The following is a 22038-nucleotide window of genomic DNA, read 5'->3' on the forward strand; positions in this document are numbered from 1 at the left end:
TAATGGTTGATTCTCTGCAGCACTTTGTGCACGTGTAATCTTCCTTTACGTATTTTAAAGTTCACTTGATTATATACGTCATCATTTGTTTTCTTCAGCCATTGTCTTGAGACGTCATTCATACTCTTGCGATGTCCCAGGCTTCTTTACTTCACTCTTTTTCATATTCCTTCACACAGTGCCTCCCTTAGGTTGTCATCACTTCGGGGATAGATAGGGCAGGGTTGTCTCAACGGGTATCTTCTTGCAAACACACGTTGCGGTATTGGCACAACTGCTGGTGTCAAACATGGCACGTTCTCAGGCTTCCAACATATGGGAGGTAGGGGTGCAAGGTTTCCTGCAGAGGCCTGCAGCTGCTCTTCTACATTCCCTGCTATGGTTGAGTCTTCAACTACCTCCTCAATTGTTTCCACATACAGGTATTTTCTCTTGAAAAAGTGTTTCTTTGGTGTCCATATCTTCATCACCCCCCTCAGAGAGCCTGCTGATTTGATATGTTCATCTACATTCCAGGTCATGTACTTACATTATCCATTCGAGGTACAATAGACCCCTCTTCCCCCATACTTCTTATGATTCTTAGGATACAGGAACTTCGTTCCTTCAGGTGCTACGATGCTGGCCTCTATGTATTTCCTGACAGTGTCATCAGTCTGCTCCTTGGCGTTTGGTTCAGGTTTGACATCGATCATGATCCTCATCCCTACCACCTTTTTTGCCATTTTCTTGCATTGGGTAATCACCATCCTGACTATGCAGAATCTAAACATCACCAACACAAAAATCACTCCAAGAACCTTGAATATGTTCGTCAACCACTGCCATCTTCAATATCATCCGTCTCATCTTCCATCTTGTTATGCAGGTCTGTCAACAACGTTATGGCCTCTGTCAAGGTTTCAGTTTGTTCATCGTGAGAAGGTGTAAATGTGAAACATGATTGCCCAATTTTGGCACCAACTTCTCCTTCTATCACCAAGGTGGGTATGTCTTTACTCCACTAAGCAGAGGTATGGGTTATAGAGGAATAGGAGGCAGATTTCAGAATAACCAAGGCAGGTTTCAAAATACACAGAATGAGAATCAGAGTGCTCAGGGAGGATATAACCAAGGAGGGATTAATACGAGGGTTCTCCAGTATGTTGGAATTGTGGAACAACAGGGCATATTGCATGCGTGTGTGGGAGTCAAGGGAATTAGTGATTCCTCAAAGCAACCTGAATATTGCTGAATTTCCAAACGTGGATGCCACTTCAGAAAAAGAAGATCACTTGAAGTTCTCTGATGGACAAAAACAGAAAATTATTTCTCAGCCAAATCGATAACAACATATGATACCATTCCTGAGGAGCACAGGTTGTTCAGCAGAAATGCGATGATAATGACAACCATATTTATGCCTGGAATCCAAACAGTGGTGAATGCCAAGTGGTTACAAATCACTAGATGGGAGCTTTTGCAGACAATCAATGGTACCATAAAGGGATTCAACACCATTAAAGAAGAGTTGAGGGCCATACAACTGATGACCCTCCAAAATAGGTATGCCCTTGATATGATCACAGTGATAGAAGGAGAAGTTGGTGCCAAAATTGGGCAATCATGTTAGATGTTTCTGCCAGTATTAGAAAGGATCTGCCAAGGGCGCATTTGAGTTTGTGGGGATTAAAAGATTTACTGAAATTCTTTAGGCTGTTTTTAGTTTCACATCACAGAAAATCACACGTGGTCCTTGCAAATTATACTAAGATATTGTAACCTCCCCACACAATCTAAACTCTTTTAGAAATTGGAACACTTTGAAATCCATGACTATGGCAGTATGTTGAGCTACACAGATATCACAAGATGAGAACAAATCTTCTTTGTACCTCACTGCGAATGCAAAATACAAAGTTCAGATACAGCGTAGCTGTTAGTTCAACTCTGGGTAATCTCAGTTTTCTATTTCTCATATTAGCCTCTTGTAAAGAGATATTCATTTTGTTTGACTTCATGGATGCTAAATATTAGTGGACTGGTCTACAGGGAAAATTGGAAATTCTGGAACCTGTCCACAATAAATGAATATGTCTTTGGGCACATCACAAACATGTGTCTTAATACTAAGGTGACATTCCTCAGTAAAAGAATGAAAAACAGGAATTAAGATGATACTGGGGGAGATGTTTCCTTTCCATATTTTTACCTTAGTTCTCATCTGGCAGAATAACAATGTTCCGTTATTTGTCATCAACCTCAGTACATCATGAATCTATGTGAACATGTTCAGTTAAGTGGAACAGTAGAGTTCTTGAATGAACAATCTACACACATGGCTACTGTAGTAGCACATTTCTTACCACACAGTCTCCCCTAGCACAGACACTGTAGGGTTCCTTGTAGCTGCATTTCGTGCCATCGTGTACCACCTGGTTCATAAAAACCACATCTCCGGTATCCTTGGACTGGCAAATGAGTTCACACTTCTGAGCATCTGTAGTAAGGAAACAAACACATAGTTCAGTCTCAACACTTACTCACTGAAGTATTTTTCTGATTACCTAGCATAGGAGGCTCCATTAATTTAATGCAATATACAAAGCAGAGTCTGGGCCTCATTACGACCTCGGCGGTAGCCATGCCGCTATTGGCGGCATGGCTGCCGCCGAAATCGCGTTCAGGTCCGGGTCCTCAGAATGAGGAATAACCGGGCCATTCCGAGTTCGGAAGGCCCGGTAATTCCTCCCTCCAAGGACCCAGACCCGGTCCTTCCCCATTCCCATTTCAGCCCCCATTTTGCTGAATGGGAATTTGAGAGGGAGCAAACAACGGGCCATTACGAGTTGGCCCGTTGTTTGCTCCCTTTTCCCCTCGCGGGACCCGGTAAGCACGCCTGGTTTGACCAGGCGTTGCTTCCTGGATCCCGTGAGGGGACCTCGTAATGAGGCGGTACGGGGTAAACGGCGCCGGCACCTTTTACGGCGCCGTTTACCCCGTACCGCCAGGGTCGTAATGAGGCCCTCTGTCAGTAAACACCACTTGCCCCCAAAAAACTTAAATGGTGTGAATGTATCGTATTTTTAACTACCATGAGTCTACACCATTTGTTTTTGCTGTAATTGTGAATTTGACAATAATCTATCATAATAATTATTGACTTGCCTAATTTGGGTGCAAAAAAACTGAACAGTTTTACAAGGAATTAAGCTTACTACCTCCAAAATGTATTGTAACAAACATTGGAAATGGCAAAGTTAAGGGATAAACACTCTGTCCAAATCAACTATTTCGCTAATTGAAACAAAGTCGTTCTTATTACACATTTACTTAAATTGTCGACTTTTTCACAGCACTAACTTCAACTGTTAGGTACTTTATGCCAATGGCATAGTTTAAGTGAGTGTTCTGAAGTAGTGGTGTTAAGTAACCATTACTCTTTAAAAAAAAATGTCACAGGGAAATACATAGTTCATTTTTATTTTTTTAAATAAAAGGTTACTCCTTGTAAAAAGGGGAAGTGTACAAATGTGAATGCCAATGTTAAGGTGCAAGCACTCTGTCCAAGTATTACATTAAGTAAAGTCTATAGATATTTGGAATGCAACATTTAAGATACAAACACAGTGCCTTATTATGAGACCGGCGGTAGCCGTGCCGCTAAAACCGGCATAACTGCTGTCAATATAATTTTTTTCCAGCGCCCGCGAATGGGCAATTACCGGGTCATTACGGCCCCGCTGGACCCCGTAATTGCCCATTCGCAGGCGCTAGAAAAAAATGCTCCCCATTCCCATTTGAGACCCATAGGGCTCAATGGGAATGGGGAGGTCGGGTGCACCAGCACCATTATTCAATGGTGCTGGTGCATCCAACATGCTCTGCTCGCGGGTGCCGGTATGCCCACCAGGTCAGACCTGGCGTGCGGGAAGTCACCCGTGAGCATAACTCATAGTTTGCCGGTCCGGTAACACAGTACCAAGCTTAATGGTACCATTGTTACGGACCGGCAAACTTAGAATGAGGCCAAATGGGGTATTTCCTAAATACAAAGGGACCAGCACACTACGAGTCTGCGGCGGCTGGCAGACTTTCACGGAGGCACCAGCACCGTGAAAGTGCCTCAGTGTTCCCCATTCCCATTCATAACAACCATGGCAGTCCGGGAACTACTATGTGCTCTGCTCGCGAGTGCCGTTTCACCCGCCAGGTTTTTCCTGGCGGGTGTAACAGCACCCGCGAGCAGAGCACGTCGGATGCACCGACACAACTCTGAATGTGCCGGTGCATCCGACGTCCCCATCCCCATTCAGCCCTATGGGGCAGAATGGGGATCGGGAGGCACTTGATTCCGGCACCTGAAAATGGGCAATTACCGGGTCCACCGAGCTCGGCATGACCCGGTTCTTGCCCATTCGCGGGTGCCGGAAAAAATGCAACTCTGACGGTAGCCGTGCCCTTAATAAGGGCACGGCTACCGCCAGAGTTGTAATGAGGCCCAAAGACATTATACTAGACGTTAAACCTTAACTCACACTACACTTCCAGAGCATTGATGTCTACAAAATAAACAGTGCAGAACAGTTGGAACATCAGCGAAACTCAATGTACCTTTTCTCGCAAAACGTTACCCTGCACCTCGGTGAGCCGCCTCGCATACATTTAATTTCTTTACTCGCTCCACCATTGATACATCTCAAACCAAAATATCTGCACACCCCAACTCTCTAATGTGAGGCGCTAGACGTAAATTGCACTACCATGTCCAAGTTTTTTTGCCAAAAACAAAATCTAAAGATCTGCAATGAAGGCAATCCATAGGATGCACACGATGGATTCCAGTGCAAAGTGATGAACCTTTCTGTGCTTCTACTATACATGAGTAATAGCTTCAAACACAGCATTGGCAGTGTAGAGGAATGGACACCCGACTTCGAGCTGTGTTTGATCCTCTCCATAACTGCTGTGTCCTAAAATGGCTTATAATTAAAAGAAAGTAATAGTATCATGAATAATTGCACAAGATATAACTGTACCTCTTAACCAGATGCTAAGTGAGACCCCACATTTCTGCTGGCTACTTAAAAGACCTCTAATTCTCCCCCATATTATTTAAACCAAAACCTCACTTGGGGATGCAGCTCTAGATATTTATTGTGCTGCCTTATTAGCCCATATGGCTACAAGAGCACAGGAAGTCCAAACGTGCCTCATAGTGTGCCTGGCAGCTTGTCCCATGAGGCTAGTGTCCATTATTAAAATGCATTAACACACCTATTCTTTTTATGGAGATTATGGGCCTCATTATGAGTCCGGCTGTAGCCGTGCCTGTAAAACCAGCAGGCTGCCTCCGGACTCGTGAATTTTTCTGGCGCCTGGCTTGCCGGTAACATCAGGGATTCTAACTCCGCCGGTCTGGAAAGTCAGGTGCCGGAAAAATGGTATTCCCCATTCCCATTTGAGTCCCATGGGAATGGGGAACACTGAGGCACTTTCACGGTGCTGGTGCCTCCCCGAAAGTCTGCCAGCCGCCGCAGACTCGTAGTGTGCTGGTCCGGTAACAACGGCGACGGTAGGCTTACCGGCACCGCTGTTACCAGGCCGGCATGCTCGTAATGAGGCCCTATGTCAATTATATTTGTTCTTGTGAAACATGTATATTGATATGATATGGCATTTATAATCCGCCTGTACACAAGTGTTTCTAGGTGGCGACAAGACAAGGAGGGGGAAACAAAGGGAGGACAAAACAACAATCTTACTAGGCCGTGTGTCATTCAGATTACGCAAGTGCGGGGAAGAGGGAAGGAGAGAAGTTCCAGGGGCAAGGGGAAGGGAAAAGTTCATGTAACTCAACAAGTGCAGCCAGCGGTGACTCGTAAGTGCAGAGAGAAGAGACTGTAGGGTTGCAGGTACAGACCCTTAAGTGCTGAGGGAGCCCGGAGGAAGTGCAAGGGCAACTGGACATGCAGGGGCTTGGGCCCGAGTTCAGAGGGCATCCAGGTGACCAGGGCACGGAGCAATCTGGTTGAATGATACTGATTCTTCACCCGCTGGCATTCTTCAGACAATCCAATCCATGTACTTGTCTGTGCCTATCCTGGTGCTCATGAAAGTAGTAGTGAGGCGTCTATTCACTGATTGGGAAGTCCCTGTTTTAATAGACCATGGTATGTGATTTGTGGGTTGGGGTTAACGCCCCACCCCTTTGTGTGTGTATACCTGTTGAGACCCCATGCAGCTGTTAGTTGACTGCCTGGAAGCGTTCCTGTGCACTTAGAAGTAAGGCTTCGACTAGGACCCTACTAGACTCCTGATCCTCCTGCAAGGTAAAAAAGCTCTAAGCTCCACAGCCAGATGGAACTGCATGTGGTGATCCCTCCCCTTGATTCTGTGACTACAGGCAGCCCCTACATCTCTACAGCTGTAGTGCACATACCTGCAGATCATGGCCATGTGTTTCACTGTCCCTGAACTGGGAGCATTGTTTAGCTCCATGAGGTCCATAGGGATTGTTTCTGTTGTTAGAAAGTGCCTGCTCCATATCTGGACTCTTCAGGCTGCAACTCTCCTGTCTTTCTGTGAGGGCCCCTCTACTGTGTTGTCCTGCAGTTTAAAGTCCAGACCAGAGCACTTGCTGGCTCAAACCAAGTGTTCATTACTCTCAGTTGCCACTTCCTCATCTCAGTACTGCCAAGTGTTCCATATGGTGAATTGAGGCGAGCTGACTTGAAATAACCCATAAAGGTCAGGGGAGGATTAGGTTGTTCATCACTAGGAAAAGGGGGATACCATGCCTTGCCTGAGGTCACCCCACTCTCAACCCTCAAGCATCCTCCAACCCAGGTGATCCTCCCTCGCATCTCCGACCCCAAGTGTCAGGATCCAAAAGCGATGGCCTTTCCCTAGCCACCTGCGCAGAGGATCCAAGGAGTTTAGGAGTGAAAACACCCTCACGTTTCTCACAACGTATACTCAAATTTACATTTGAAAGCCTCATTTTAACTCACTGGGCAGTTCCCTATGGGCATTGGTCGCCTAGGAGAGATTAGATTGAACTAGTTATTGAGTAAATGTATGAGTTAGGCATTAGCTAGTTCCTTTGGACTACCAACACACTGCCCAAGTCTGATTCTATTTGTTTTATGTAGCTATTTCAAACTGAGTGTTAACTCTAATAAAAAATAATAGCAGCATTCACTGCAATAGTCCCCAATCCTAGATCTATTTAAATGCTATTCATGGCCAGACATCTGATGAATAATACGGACATACTTAAAAAGCAAATTCTTGTTTATACCCCACAACTACTTATTATATCATTAATAACAAGGAGCAAAATGTCTAAATTGCGATCATTGATGGGGAGGAATGAAGCCACAGCTCCTGCAGCTGCTAGATTCCCAGGTGAGGAATCTAACATGTTGTCCAGCAAGACCCTGGTGATGATACATGCTACAACGATTATGCCTCTGGGTCTTAGTCATGTTAGGACTGTTGCTCTACTGACCTTTTCCCTGACTTGAAATGCACAATGACTTCCCTGGCTAGCGAGGAATAACTTTAATGAGACCAAAGAGGATGCTATTAAACAATGACCCCACTTGAAATGCTTATGCAGGCTACATGGTGTGGTGTACCAGACAGGTAAGATGGCCCTAGGCACACATTTCGGTACACTCTATCAAATCGCAGGAGTTGATTAAACCAAAAAATAAAGCCCGCATCTGCTAGGAAATCAATGCAAAAAGTATTTTGCGTATAGAAACTCAATTGACCATGGTTAAATAGTGTTATTTGCTAATTGCCTCCACAAATAAACATTGGTTAAAGACCATTGGTCGACCAAAGTGACCAAACTCAAGAAAATCTACACATTTCTTCTGATGTTGCTGCCCTTACACAGTACAACTCTCATACCATCATTGGTTGCTGTCAGGATCTAAAAGATGCGACGTAGGTGGAGGGAGAGTGCAAAGGAAAGAAAGATTGAGGAGAGGGTGATCAATGTGGCCCATATGGAGCCCGAGCAAAAGGACAGGCTCTATTTGATCCAGTATAGCTTATTCTGAGTTGACAGTCAACATTCCAAGATGGCCCTGTGAGTAGATTTACTAGAAAGGCATAGGAAAATGATTAGCCGGCATAGGGATAAGACAGGTCTAGAAAAAAGCAGTCGGGCTTCACAGAGTTGCTTGGCCACATTCTTCAATGGATCTGATTGTGGTTAATTTTAAGCTCTTACTTTATCTACACATTTTACTTCAGAATTTTGGTTGTTGGCCCTGGCATCCCTTCCATTCTTGCATGGGTCAGAGATTCGATTCACTCCTGCTCTACTCACCCTTGTGCTTCCTTACTTCTTTTTCCCACTTCCAACATAATCCTCCAAAAACATCCTCTATGTTCAGCTCTGGAATGGCCTGGTCGACGGGAGCCTCCCTCTCCCGTCTCCTCCCACCTCCTCTGGTGTATTGATGACATGCCCCCATCGAGCTCTATTGTTTATGCCACAGATATGAAGGGATTTAACCTCCTTCTCCCTCCTGTGTGATGGCCTCCTGACGGCATATCGTTTTCCACCTGCCCACAAATCTCCCTCTTTCGATCTGATGGTCTGCCTCTTCGACATCTTCAAAATCTCTTCCCTTCCATCTCCTGATGGTAAGGTTCTCCGTCTCCAATCTCCTTCCAGCTTTCTCTATTATTTGGATGATCTGCCACCTCCACTCCCCAACATGTCTTCTCACCCTGATAACCCTGTCATGACAGCACTCTCTTAATTCTTCCTCCTCCAGACTCTCCCTCCCTCCGCCAGTTCTCTTCTCCTGCTCTCCTCTCAGTTTTCCTCTTTCTCACCACTCACTGCCCAGCCCCTCCCTCTAACTTCTATTCAAACAATGCACACTGCTAGACTGGTCTGGCTGCTTTTTATAGAAAAATTCCTCTCCCCATGGGTGGTGCTCAGTTATATTGAGGATACCTGTGTATTGAGGAAGATGCAATTTTGTGATTGGGTTATGGGTAGTTGGTCATGTAGCATGTAAGGAGACAAACCTGAGATTACGTGAAGCCCTGCCGCCATCTTGGATTCAAATAGGCTACGGTTGGGTAAGGAGTTGTCCTCCATCCTTTGGAAGCCGTGCTGTTATTGACTGTGTGAGTCTTGGTCCACATGTTCTCTTGGCACAATGTCCAGCTGTTTTGCACATTCACCAATAAGCATGGGAAAGTGCCTAGAGCATTTTGGCTACCTTGTCCACAGGGGATTGCTAAATATGAGATCGCTCAGAGAATGAGGATTGTTTGGTTCTGTGGTTTTTCCCTCCATGCAGATCATTTCTTTCTTGTTTAAGTGTGACTTTGTAACTGCAGTACATCTGTGCATGTGAGTCACAATGAGAGAGTTTCTCCGGCACCAATGCTGAGGGGAAAATAGATTTCTCTGCTATGGTTAACTCTGAAGTGGCACCACAGTGTTTTTATTTTCTTAGAGGGAGAGGCTTCACTCCCTACGATAGATGTTTGGGTCTGGCTGTGATGCCGTAAAGGCTCTCCGGTTGTGTTCCTCTGATGGGAAGCAGTATCTTTATGGGTTAGATATCCATGTCGCTCTCTCTCTCTTTCTCTCTCTATCTCTCTCTCTCTCTCTCTCTCCCTCTCTCTCTCCCTATCTCTCTCTTTCTCTCTCTCTCTCTCTCTCTCTCTCTCTCTCTCTCTCTCTCTCTGTCTCCCTCTCTCCCTCTCTCCCTCCCTCCGTCCCTCACAGTGGTGGTTCATAGTGGGGGTAGGGTTAGTGTGGGAGCTCCTGTGACAGTTTCCTTCATGAACCTGTAAGTCAGCATGAGCAATGGGTGTGTAAGTGTTCATTTGACTACACTTTGGTGGGTATGCATACGGGAAGGATGGTTGGAGCTTGGCATGTCCCTGTGACTTTCCCAGACCCTCTATACGGTTGGTAGAGGAGGGAACATTCTTGTGACTGCCCACTATCTTAGTGCAAAGACACAGTTGGGGACTCAGGTATGCAGCCAAGCCCCATTTACCAGCCAAATGTGGGCTTCCAAGCAGAGTCAGGGGACTTCGTCACAGTTCATATTATGATTAATTATTGAAAATTAGCAGATTTGGAGGTGATATTACTTGCTGTCAATTGAAGTGACCACAGACTACAAGTCCCAGAAAGAATGTGCTGAGTAAATTAAAGCACATACTACTGTAGTACATCTGTGAGAGAAGGACACATGAGTAGCCCCTAGCCATGTTGCAGCCGCTGCCACATATTGCTTCATATAGACTTAACTGACTACTGTGAAATAATGTTTCTGCTGATTTCTTCCCCCATAAACAAATTGGTTGCATACAACTGATTAACCAAAGGGAACTGGGCTTCTGAAATATACACATTTCATGCACAGAATGGTTTTATTGCTTATGAAGCATTACCTGAGGGACACATTGAATTTAAAATAATAATTATATTCTCCTGAGTCAACCTATTCATCTAGGCCAACTTGGTTCTCCCCGAATATGCATGCCAAGTATTAAGCATGTATTGTCTTATACTGTAGATGTTTATTGATAATGGATTTATGTGGGCTGAACCAATTAAATGACCAGACTAAAAATAATTAAAGGAGAGAATCAGTGACCTAGAGTTTAATCATGGGAAATAACATTTCAAATACTACCATGGAAGATTAATCATTAATAACATCCAAGATTAAAAACAGACCCATAACCACGAGCTGTCATTAAATGTCTGAAATAAATAAAAGAGAGCATCATTGATGAGGCTCTCACCCAGCACTCTCGAGCGAGTGTTCTAACCTTTACTCCACAAATTCTGTGGCTATGCGGTGCATATAGCTCATGTGCCTGGCATGGCTCACCTGTGAGCCTTGTGAACAAAACATGCTTGTGCAGGTGCTCCCCACTCCTTTTGTATGACAACGAGACAGCTAGTGGCAAAACGATAGACAAAAGCTTGTCCGCCTAAACACCTGTCTATCAGGAATATTTTATGGCCCAATAACTAGTGAAATTTGCCAATGAAATGAGAGTTTCAGGTGATACAATAAAGCAACATGTCCAAATGTTGCTTTCAAGTACAATATGGATTTTCCAAGTGCATTGTTTTTGCTTAGCTCATTGCATGTGTGCTTTGCATAGCACTCTGCATGTGCACATTTCGAGCATATTGTGTGCGCTGACTACATTCCATGAATTTTGCCTGTGTAGATTGTACTTGATCATATTGTGAGCCTTTATTGTATGCAATTATTGTGTTGCTTTCCATTTGCATTATTCTGGGTCGGTTGTGAGCGATCATTTATATTCCATGCGTATTGTATGTGCATATAGTGGTTGCCCATGTTCCAAGTGCATTGTATGCCTGTTTACATTCCTTCTTACATTCTGAGCATATTGTATGCTTGTTCATGTTGTGCTCGCTTTTATTCTAGAAGCAGTGTGCTGATGTATGTCCTGAGTAGATTGCATGTTAGGAATTCTTTATTCCAAGTATTCCACATGTGCATATTTAACATCACTATTGTGTGCACTTTCCAAGAATAATGTGTTTGGTGACTTGCATTCTGTATGGGTGCATGCACTTGTATTTGCATAGATAGAGACCCAAGGGTGTCAAACTGCATGGTGCCTCCAATAGGAATAGGAAAAAATCTAGAAAAGCAGAGTTGTACTATTCTTTCTAAGAGGCGGTTGGGTTGTGTGGAATATGTGAACTCACCAACATAGGGCATTGCGTGTTGGTTTAGTGTTTGTTTTTTCCATTTGCATTTCTCGATAGTGATGAATGGATTTGGAATGTATAGAGCACAGCTCAGACACGGGGGTATCTTAAGTATAAGCGCCTAGATACCTCAGGGATTTGGGTGCTATATAAATAAAAGGAATTTTGAATTTATAGAGCGCAGCTTAGACACGGGGGTATCTTGGCGCTGCAGGAAAGATGCACGATAAGAGACACAGAAAAGCAGAAACTAAAAAGCAAAAAATGAAATGTAAGTTTTAATATGTGTTTTGATAAATGGCAAAAGGTTATCCATATTGTATAACCATATCAAGCCAATTAAAAAAAAGAAAAAAAGCTATCATTCACAGTGATGTCTGTGCTTCTTATATACTGCATGGGTTATGGTTACTCCTCTTCCAGTGCTTTTATGTGCATGCGTGCATTGGGTTCTTTTAGGTTATGTGCATATCACATTGGTGCATTGGGCTTACTTGCACGATGAGCTTGTTACATACATGTGCATGCTACATGCACACGCACAGTGCGCTTACTTATATTGTGAATACATTCCATCTCAGGGATTCTTGTGTGGGGAAGGTCTGGGGAAGGTGTAGTTGTTGAGTGTGGTGTGGTTGGGGGCGACCTTAGGTGGCTCTTCGCGGGTTCACCTGACCACTCCTGCTGCATTTCACTGCGGTTCTCTCTGTTGTCAGAGCACCCTCTTATAAATGGCAGAGGGCGTGGTCACAGTGATTAGCAATACTGTGTGTCTTTTAAGCTGAAGGAATGTTCTGGGTATATGTGAAAGTTCAAAAATAGTCCATAGGCGCTCCTCTGCGAGAACGAACATGGCTAAATGACCTGTTCTTTGGGATGGTACCCACTCGAGGGTTCGCAGCTACACTTTAGCTCACTGTACCTTTCACAGGACATGGAGCAATATCCTCTGCATAGTTCAAAAGTGGCATGAGCAGTGTTCTTGAGCAATGCAAATGCGTCATGGGACAGTCTTCTGGAGATGTGGTCATTTGGAATAAGAATTTCCTGGAGGCATTGCAAAACTAGCAAGCTCATTTTCCAGTGGCCAGGGGCGTTGCTAGGGGGGGGCTAAGGGGGCTATAGCCCCTGATCTTTTGGTTGTAGCCCCGGATAGAATCTCAGGAGCTACAGCCAAAAGACTAGCTAGCCCCCAGTCCCAACAGTTCCAACATCAGCTTAGCCCCGGGTCTTTTCCAGACCTAGCAACTCCCCTGCCAGTGGCAATTTAGAAACTAGAGGGACGTGAACTTACTGGGTCAAAAGTGTCATGTGTCACAATTGGCTACCTTCAGTCTTCTACACAACACCGTAGTTAATTCCATTGTACCTTGTTTGAAGGTCTTGTAGTTTATGACTGGTGATTTCAAAGCTCTGGATTTGCTTTTAGAATATATCTTCCAATCTAGTCTCATTTTGGGATTGTGAAAGCAAGCATGCTTTGTTACCACAGTGGACTAAGGAGAATATCTGTGACTGGCTAGCACTGAGCACACCTGACGCACGTGATAATCAGTAATTAAAGTATCAGATTCCTTCTTTATAACATTAGTCATTAAATCAGTGCTCCTTATGTGACTGACATATTTGTTCCTAATTCCTTTTTCCTCCTTCTTTTTCCCAAATAATTGATGAAGTTTTCTTTGCTCTTCGGTGTTTTCTTGCTTTGTGACATTACACACTTAAGCAACATTTGAGTTCCCTGCGGCAGCACTCGGTACAGTGCTCCCTGTCTCTGATTCAGCTCTGCTTCGCTGCACCCACTTGTGGTCTGACCTCAACCTCTTCAGTATTGAACATCTGTTTCTTGAACCATGCAATTTTCTTGACTGTAAACCCTTCTAGTGGAGTTTCCTTATCCTTCGTTTCCCTTCCCCGCGAGCATTGGAAGAGTGATAACGACTTCTTTTTGGTTTTTCCTTGCTTCGGCAGGCTTGGTTCCTCGCTGTTTATTGTGTCTGTACTTTGAAGTTGTATGTTTGCTTCTGTTTTCCCTTGTGTCCCCATAAGCACCACTCTTTCTTTGTCTTTGCTGTAGCATTGTTATGCATTCAGTTCAACAACTTTTGTTGTTACATCTTTTTGTCTTCCAGTGTAGTGGGTGGTATTCATGATGGACACAGCTGTTATGCAAGGTGGTATTCTTTATCCATTGTAAGTATTAACTTTAAGATACCACTTATAACTTTGCCAAAGTTGACAGCCTGTCACTGCTTGCACAGTTAGTGAACTTAGCGCATACAGATTTTTCCTGTAACAAAAATTGTGAGTGAGGATCTTTCTGGGTGTCAGTGTCACCATAAGAGCTTTTCAGTGCTCACCCACTTATGTTTCCGTGGGCCTCATTAAAAGTATGGCGATAATGTGTTGCTTAAGGAGACGATTTAAGACCCAATAGTCTTCATATGAAATCAAAGGAGGCAATAGTGCCAAATTGTTCCCTGCTTTTTCCTATCCGATTTGAGGGTGTACCATTCCTTCATAATAGAAAATATTGAAGAGGGCCAGAGTTCTGACTGCCATCAGCATAAACACCTTATTAAGCAGTTGATTTAGCTCAGAATTGTCCAACACACCTCGATGGCTGGAAACATGTCAGATGTTCAGGTTACCCCTCATTAATATTCATGAGTTAAATTTGCACACAATGATTCTAAATGTAAGCAGATTTGTTCTCATGAATGTTAACAAGGGATATCCTGAAATCCCATCAGGATTCTGGCACTCAAGGCCTGGAGCTGAGCAACCCTGGCTTAGCTCAATTATATGTATCTAGGACAGTGCACTTAGCCAGATAGTAACAACAAATTTGGCCATATTCAAAACTATATGCATGTAGCTAACCATGGCTACTCTATGAAGGGTGTAGCCTCATAAGAAAGACTATCACTCATTCTCAATGTGACCCTCTAAAATTATGCTCAGGATCTTCAGAATCCACAATGACTAGATATTGCATTGGATAGGTTGCAAAATAGAAGGTATTCAAATACCACTTTTCTGCTCTGACCACCATACTCATAATAGGGCCCTTTATTTATTTATTTAATGTGCATTTGTTAGGTGCTTATACAGCAAGTCAATTCTGTTTCAAAGCGCCCAAGCTAAGTGTCCTCAAGCTTGATCTGATGTGGGTGTGTAACTGGATGGGGTAACTTTGTATGCAAGATGAGTCTCCAATTCAACAAGGTACAATTGCCATCCAGCAGGTAAGTGAACGGGAGAGAGGGGCGGGTAGGGAAGGGATATGGTTTGTTTCAAGGGGTTGGACATGTTCCTCGTTTCCTCCCCACTTGCAAAAAAAGGAGGAAAGGTGGCACTTCCCAGAGATGGGCTTTGGGTGGCTAGAAGCAGCAGGTGGAGAGTGTGACTTCTCCCCCGCTACTCAAGGCACACGATTGGCTGAGCGCCGTTCCCCAGGTGCAAATGTATAACAATCACCAATGTATAAAAGACTTCTGATTACTTTTTGAAAAATGATTTGAAATTCCGTTTTTCCATAGGTTACAAAGCAAGACTATACCCCACTCACATGACAGAACAAATCCATTTGTTTTTCAAACATCATTGACGGGGACCAGTGGTGATTGGTGCATATATCAACAAGTATCTAAAACACATTCATTAAACAGATGTTTATCAAAGCAGCTTTTTTCCCCGTTCATTTTGTACTGAAGATGTTGTCGGAAACATGAATGAATTACATGATTCGTCCATAAGTAGTAATTTTTTCTTCATATATATTGGCAAACAATTTACCTTTAGAAACATGCTAGCAAATCCGAATTATTTATCATGAGATTTTTAAAACAATAAAGTGTAAATTTACCTGGCCTTAAAAAACGATTGCAATCCAAAATGATCCCCTCCACCCCCACTGATGACCTGTCCTCACCATCATGGTGTTCGTAGGGAAGCCACGTGTGCTTGGCGTTCTGGTGGGTGTAGTAAGAGTTGCGCTGAGAACACTGCTGTGCCCGGAAATCCTCAAATGGCCCACGGCATTCTTCACTATTGCATATCTGGTACTCATAGGTGGATCCTGGGCACTCCCGTCCTCCATAGGCAGGTCTAAAAATCAATCCAAGGAAGAGAGGGAACGAGGATTAAATGAAGAGGCAACAGGCTCATCTATTACCAACTCCTAGTTGCAGAAAATGGGGCTTTTCACAACACATCTAATTGGATCAAAGTGATCTAATAGAGAGGCAGAAGATTAGAACAGGTTCTCATCTATGGATATACTCATACTGCTAAAGAGGCCTTCACCAAGTACGAGCTTATTAAAATTTCTGCTGCCAAAATGCAACTATTGGTTCGGGTTACAGATTGTTGCAAACTCAGTTTTTTTGCAGAACGTCTTTTGTGCTGGGGCAACTCGCTCGACAGTATAGGGCCTGGAGGCACTACGCAGATGATCTCTTGGGACTATACCCAATCCTAGCCTCATATGGTTTATTACACAGAGCTATCAGGAAGAGTCACCATTACCATTAGAAAGAAGTATAGAATTCATTTGGAAGAGAGAGAGAGAGAGACATAGTAGGTCTGAAAGGTCGGGCGTAATGCATGAATAAGGAGACAAATACCAGTGGGTGACAGGTGCATGTAAATCATTTTTGCAGGACATCAAAAGGCTTCCACCATGCTTGGGTAGGGGAGCTTGTGGTCCAAACAGCCAAATAGTAAAGTTCTTACATGGAGAAGCACATTGCAATGAGACCGCCTGACTCAAGATTATGGATCACCTTTGAGTACCATTGGTATGTGGAACCATGGTCCGTGCTGCAGACCAAGAGATTTTACATGAGGAATTGGTGCTCCTGATTGCCACAATGCTGCCACATGTTTGAGGCTCACGAGCCTAATCAAAGTAGCTACAGGGCAAAAAAGGTAGCCAACCAGGACATCAATGTGTGAGATCGTAGTTGGATAATGAACATGGCGAGAGGTGAAAGGAAGAGAGTGTGAAGGGAGGCGGAGAAGCACTATTAGAAGAGGAATGCAAGGAGAAAGGGGTGTAGAGGAGCACTAAAGAACTGAGCCAGAAATGTGCTCCAGAAGTGGTGAAGCAGGTGCCAGTCAAAAGGCCAGAGACAAGGGGTACAAAGAGGCTAGCAATGGCAAACTAAATATCACCCTAAAATTACGAGGATCCATCTAAAGCTGTACCAAGCATAAGATGGTGTACCTTTGAACAAAACACTGACCCCTACAGAGGGTCTATGGCAAAACCCTACTGGTCTCTACCACGTAGGGTCATTAGGACAAAACCTTTATAATATGCAAAGATAACAGAACAAATTCTAAATCAAATTCACAGGAAAAGAATATACATTTGTCGCCTCAGAACACAAAAGTCTCAAAGATACAAAAATATCATATCTTATTAGAAATATACATCAGATATTGTTGTTAAAACAAATAATGTGTTCATAGAACAACCCTAAAACCAGGTCTATACATAGATGACAATAACGTAAAACAAAAAAGTATACACATAAGACATAACAAATTAACCTAGTATTGCACAACCAACATGAGGCATAAAAGAATCCAAAACAGGAAGTAGTTAATTGTGATATTTAAACTTTTGTGTTCTGAGAGGATAACTGTATGTTCTTTTCCTGTGAATTTAATTTAGAATTTGTTCTGTTCTCTTTGCATATTATAAAGGTTCCATCAAAAGCTGTGCCAGGAGTGGAAGTTGAAAGTGGCCTGTGGCCCAACTGTTCCTGAAAATGATGATATTGTATGACCTAAGGATGCTCAGGTGGTGGAGGATGGTAGAAAACTCTAGTGATCTGAATTCTCTGAATTCACACTTAGGATGTAGTTTGAGCTGGCTTTAAAGAGGATTTGAAAGAGACCCTCTGGAGATAAGGTAATTAAGAACGTTAAACTAACCTTTAATCTCCCATTTTAGTCCTCCAGGATTTGACTTGGTAAGGTTCCAGGTCTAATTTCAATCAAATCTAGAACCATCAATCCCTTTTTGGTAATTCAATCTGATTACATCAGTCAAAAAAGTGGCAGAATAATTGTAATGTAATATAGAATTTCTAGGCATTCATCATATTTTTCTTGTAGTGGTACATGGACATTTCTACTATGTTTAATTTACGAAGATACCTTTTTATGGCATGCCTCTGCATGTAGGTCAGTTATCAATATGAAACAACGTGTTTGTATACAATAGTTTTTATACAGAAAAATAGACACTGCATTCTTGCCAATACAATCCTTAATAAATAGATTCTTGATAAATACATCTTGTGTATGGAATTAGGTCTCAACTCTCTTTTCAATGAGCCTCAATTGTCTTTTCAACATAATTGTCAATTCAAATGACTTGCTTCACAGTGCTCTAAATTTCTCCATTTAAAAGGTCAAGAAACATTGCATAGTCTAAAGTGTCAAAATCAGTTGAGAGGTCAAGAAGGATGGGTTTGGCTACCCGATAAGACTCATATTTTGCAAGTAGTACATCCAAGATTCGATTAAAATTCGATTAAATGTATCGCTCTCCATTAAATAATGTAAACACTGAAAATTCAGATTGGATTCACATTGAAATATTAAGTTATTCATGTGAAACAGATGAAGCAGAATATTTAGAAAACATGGTATGTTGTAGGATTTTATGAAACTGAAAAAAATAACTTAAACTTTGCCTCTCCATATGTGTTGCCATGTTGCATGAGGAACATACTAATCTATGTAGCTTGAATGTTAATGTTCTATAAATGCCACTTTAGAATATTCATAAAACATCGCAGCAGACATATAATGTCTGCTAATAGAAACATCTGTTATTTGAATACTATTATGTGCAGAAACAATGTAAAAAGCACATTTCTGTAATACGGGACATACTATATCTCAGGCAGCTTTAGCATTCGATAAAAACAAGCTATTAATTATAGATCACGCAAACTCTATGTTTACACGAGTTTCATCTGTTTGTTGAATGAGGAATGCACCAGTCCATTATCAATGACTTTGAAGAGAGTAAATTTCACATCTGTGCTTGCCAAGGACAAAGCCCCTTCTTCCCAAATCACATAGAAGTACATATAAATGTGAGGTATTTTGCATCTGAACCCCTAATCCATAGTCTTAATTTAATAAGTTTATCTGAAAGCCCACCCTGAAAAAAAAGATTTATGAATGCATTGTCAGTCAGTAATTGTGACCTCAAAAAGTCAGATGTCTACACAGAAACTAACCTCAGACCTAACAGAGAAATATGGTCTCATAAAGAATGTATATGGTTCATTAAAGCAGCCTGATAAAAGGGTCTTTTGTTTTAAGACATCTGATGGTTATGTTGATACATGGGTCAAGCAACACATGTAGTTCAAGGTAAATTGTACAATAAATGTGCGGCACGAAATAATGTGTTTAAAGTGACAAGTGGGGGAAACGCATTTTAGGCTATAACTTCAGAACTATTTGATTTGAAACATAAACATAGATCTGAATTCAGTGGAAAACAGAACTCCAATGCATATAAAATATATAAAATTGTATGAATTATGCATACATTTGGATATTTTGATAAATATGTTAGGCATTCAGAGATACTAAACTAAAAAAGTTTCTATATTCAGATTATTCTTTCAAAACTGAATATATAATTATCATCAATATCACATGTCTATGCGAGGAATTATAAGGCAAATACATATTCCAACCAAGTTTTGATTTCAGTTTCCAGAGTGGAGGACTAATTCATAGCTAACACATCCCCTTACAACAAAGAAAATTCAGTGTACCATTGAAAGTGAGGAGGAGGGCACTATGGTGTGTTTAAGTGAAGGGAATCTCTCCAATCCACAAATGTTTTTGTCAAATCATGCTGAATGGGTGGAGTGTTCTGGGCATTTAAACTCAAACATATAAAAAGAGAGGAGAGTTTTGAGAAAGCAGGACAGGAAGAGAGACTGTCTGGCAGCAGACATTCAGATTTCAGTTGTCAAATTGAAGTAGCTAATGAGACACCTCCTTAGGAGGGCCTTTTTCTAGATGGAACTGAATGCTTAGGTGTTTCCCAAGACAGAACCAGATTACCTGATATAGATTTTGGGAGCAGGTGGGAAGACTGAATTGAAGAGCTTGCCTGGCTGCCCTGCCTGAAGCTGGTTAACATATCTGCCTGTCTTGGGCTTTTGGAAACACAAACCAAAAGTGAGTACAAGGATCTCAGTGCATATAGACAAATGTCCCAAGAATTACATAAAGCTCAGATAGCAATTAAAATTATTTAGTGGGAGCACTGCTTACACACTATGTCACTGAAAGGGGGAATAAAGTACAAGGTGAATAATTGAATGCTAAACATTGAAACCCTGGTTAGTTAATCTTAAAGATGCCCTCATTCAGTAACTGGGGATCACCTGCGGCCTCAAATATCCACAATTGAAAAGTTGAATGAGAAGCCTTTGTGATTGGTGCCTGGCATAATCAATAAAGTAATTGAAATCTATTCCTTAACAGTCACATTGATCCGGGGTGTTGAAAGGGTGAGCCAAATTCCTAGAGAATAGTAAGAGAGTTAGGGGCCACTGTCACGGCATTTCCAAAAGAAACAGAATTCCTGTTCCCAAGCATTTAAAATCATGTTAACCTAGTCAAACCCTACAAAAACATTTTTTTATGTATGCCCAACCGAGGAACTAATAATTTGTCACAGATAGCGCCCAATATTTTAGATTGAAATCCACCCAAGAATAAGAAAACCAAATGTTAAATCAACATTTTTTTCGTATGCCAACATTGATCAATGGTTCCAGATAAAACTAAGTATATTGTTTCCAACTTGATTCTGAGAACTGCTTCACTTTTTTGATTAAGGGAGAGATTGGGTTCAGGTAAACAACTATTAAGTCCTATTGTAGATTGTGTGAATCAACCTTTTTGAATCCCACAATTCAATGTCAATCTATGTCTATACTGTGAGGTAACAGAAGCTTCCATTTTGTCTAGAATAATCAGTTACATTTGATTATATATATACATATATATGTGTGTAAATTGGAATGAAAACATTAGTAAGACAACTGTAGGCAGTTTTCATTTTCCTTTCTGTAGACAATCAGCTTATATGCAGTTAAATGTTGTGGGAGACTTCCCCAGTGTTGTATATTAGGGGATCATCTTTACTTCCTTGATTTATTATTTTCAATAAAGCAAAACATCTAGATTAAAAATGCATATTTCTTGTCCCAGAGTGTGGGGTTTTAGATTAGCATAATGTCTCTGTACCATACAAACCAATCAAATAGGCAATACACAAACCTTAGATAGATTTTATTACAAGGAGCATGGGTTTATGCACTCTGTCGGAATTAGAAACCAGAATGGCAGTCACATAATATTTTATTTTTTTATGAAGGCACCATTTTATTGGTTAGTAACTGATCTCACCATGGAATGGTAGGTTTGATCAAAATTGAGATTTCCAGGCATTATGGGATTTAGAAATGATTTTTAGGCAGGGGGATATGATACATTGGGCCTCATTACGAGATGGGCGGTAGCCATGGTTCTAATAGCACCATGGCTGCCTCCCATACCGTGTCCAAGTCCGGTCTTGTTCAATGGGGACTTACCGGTGCAGTCCGACCCTGGCGGGACCGGTAAGTCCCCATTGAACAAACCATTCCCCATTCCCATTTGAGCCCCCATAGGGCTCAATGGGAATGGGGAGGGTGCTAATAACAGGCTCGCGAATGGCAAGCCTGTTATTAGCGCCCTGGTCCCTTAGCGGGACCCGTAAGGGACGTGTGGGCAGACCACAAGTTCCTTACGGTTCCCTGCAAGGGACCTCGGAATCGGGCGGTAAGGGATTACCGACACCGGATTCCTTACCGGTGCCCGGTATCCCTTACCGCCCGACTCGTAATGACCCCCATTGTTTCATTGGAATAGTACCGGAGATACTGGGTAGTAAGTGGTGAAGGAAGCCCCGCAAGCCTTGATATACCATTCTCTGGGATGTTGGTAGAGCTGAGGTCGACAGCACGGGAGTTGAATTTAATTATAGAACTTCATTATTTTGCTAATGAAGAATATATGAAAGGAACAGAGAAAGTAGTGGATTGATAAGTATAGGGTCAAGATGAATAGTGTTGGACCAGATGTAATCTGAGGTCAAGTGCTGTTTTTGCTTTATTTTCGTGCCAAAGAAGTGTAGGAATTTAAGGTGGAGTGTTTTATAGCATGCACTGTCATTGATTCGATATACTGGCAAATAAATA

The 22038-nt window shown here is 42.3% G+C and overlaps 1 protein-coding gene across 2 annotated transcripts in view; it reads right to left on the bottom strand.

Moving 5' to 3' along the window:
- Window positions 1–22038, bottom strand: part of ADAMTS14 (ADAM metallopeptidase with thrombospondin type 1 motif 14) — a 622677-nt gene that overhangs the window by 180640 nt on the left and 419999 nt on the right. For both annotated transcript variants that reach the window (XM_069610499.1, XM_069610498.1), the window contains exons 12-13: window positions 15672–15847; window positions 2346–2479 (exon numbers count right to left, since the gene is read on the bottom strand). In XM_069610499.1, coding sequence (XP_069466600.1) covers window positions 2346–2479; window positions 15672–15847 — 310 coding nt within the window. The remainder of the gene's footprint in view (window positions 1–2345; window positions 2480–15671; window positions 15848–22038) is intronic.

Source organism: Ambystoma mexicanum, chromosome 8, assembly GCF_040938575.1.
Source record: "Ambystoma mexicanum isolate Mex_15411 chromosome 8, UKY_AmexF1_1, whole genome shotgun sequence".
Taxonomy (NCBI): Eukaryota; Metazoa; Chordata; class Amphibia; order Caudata; family Ambystomatidae; genus Ambystoma; species Ambystoma mexicanum.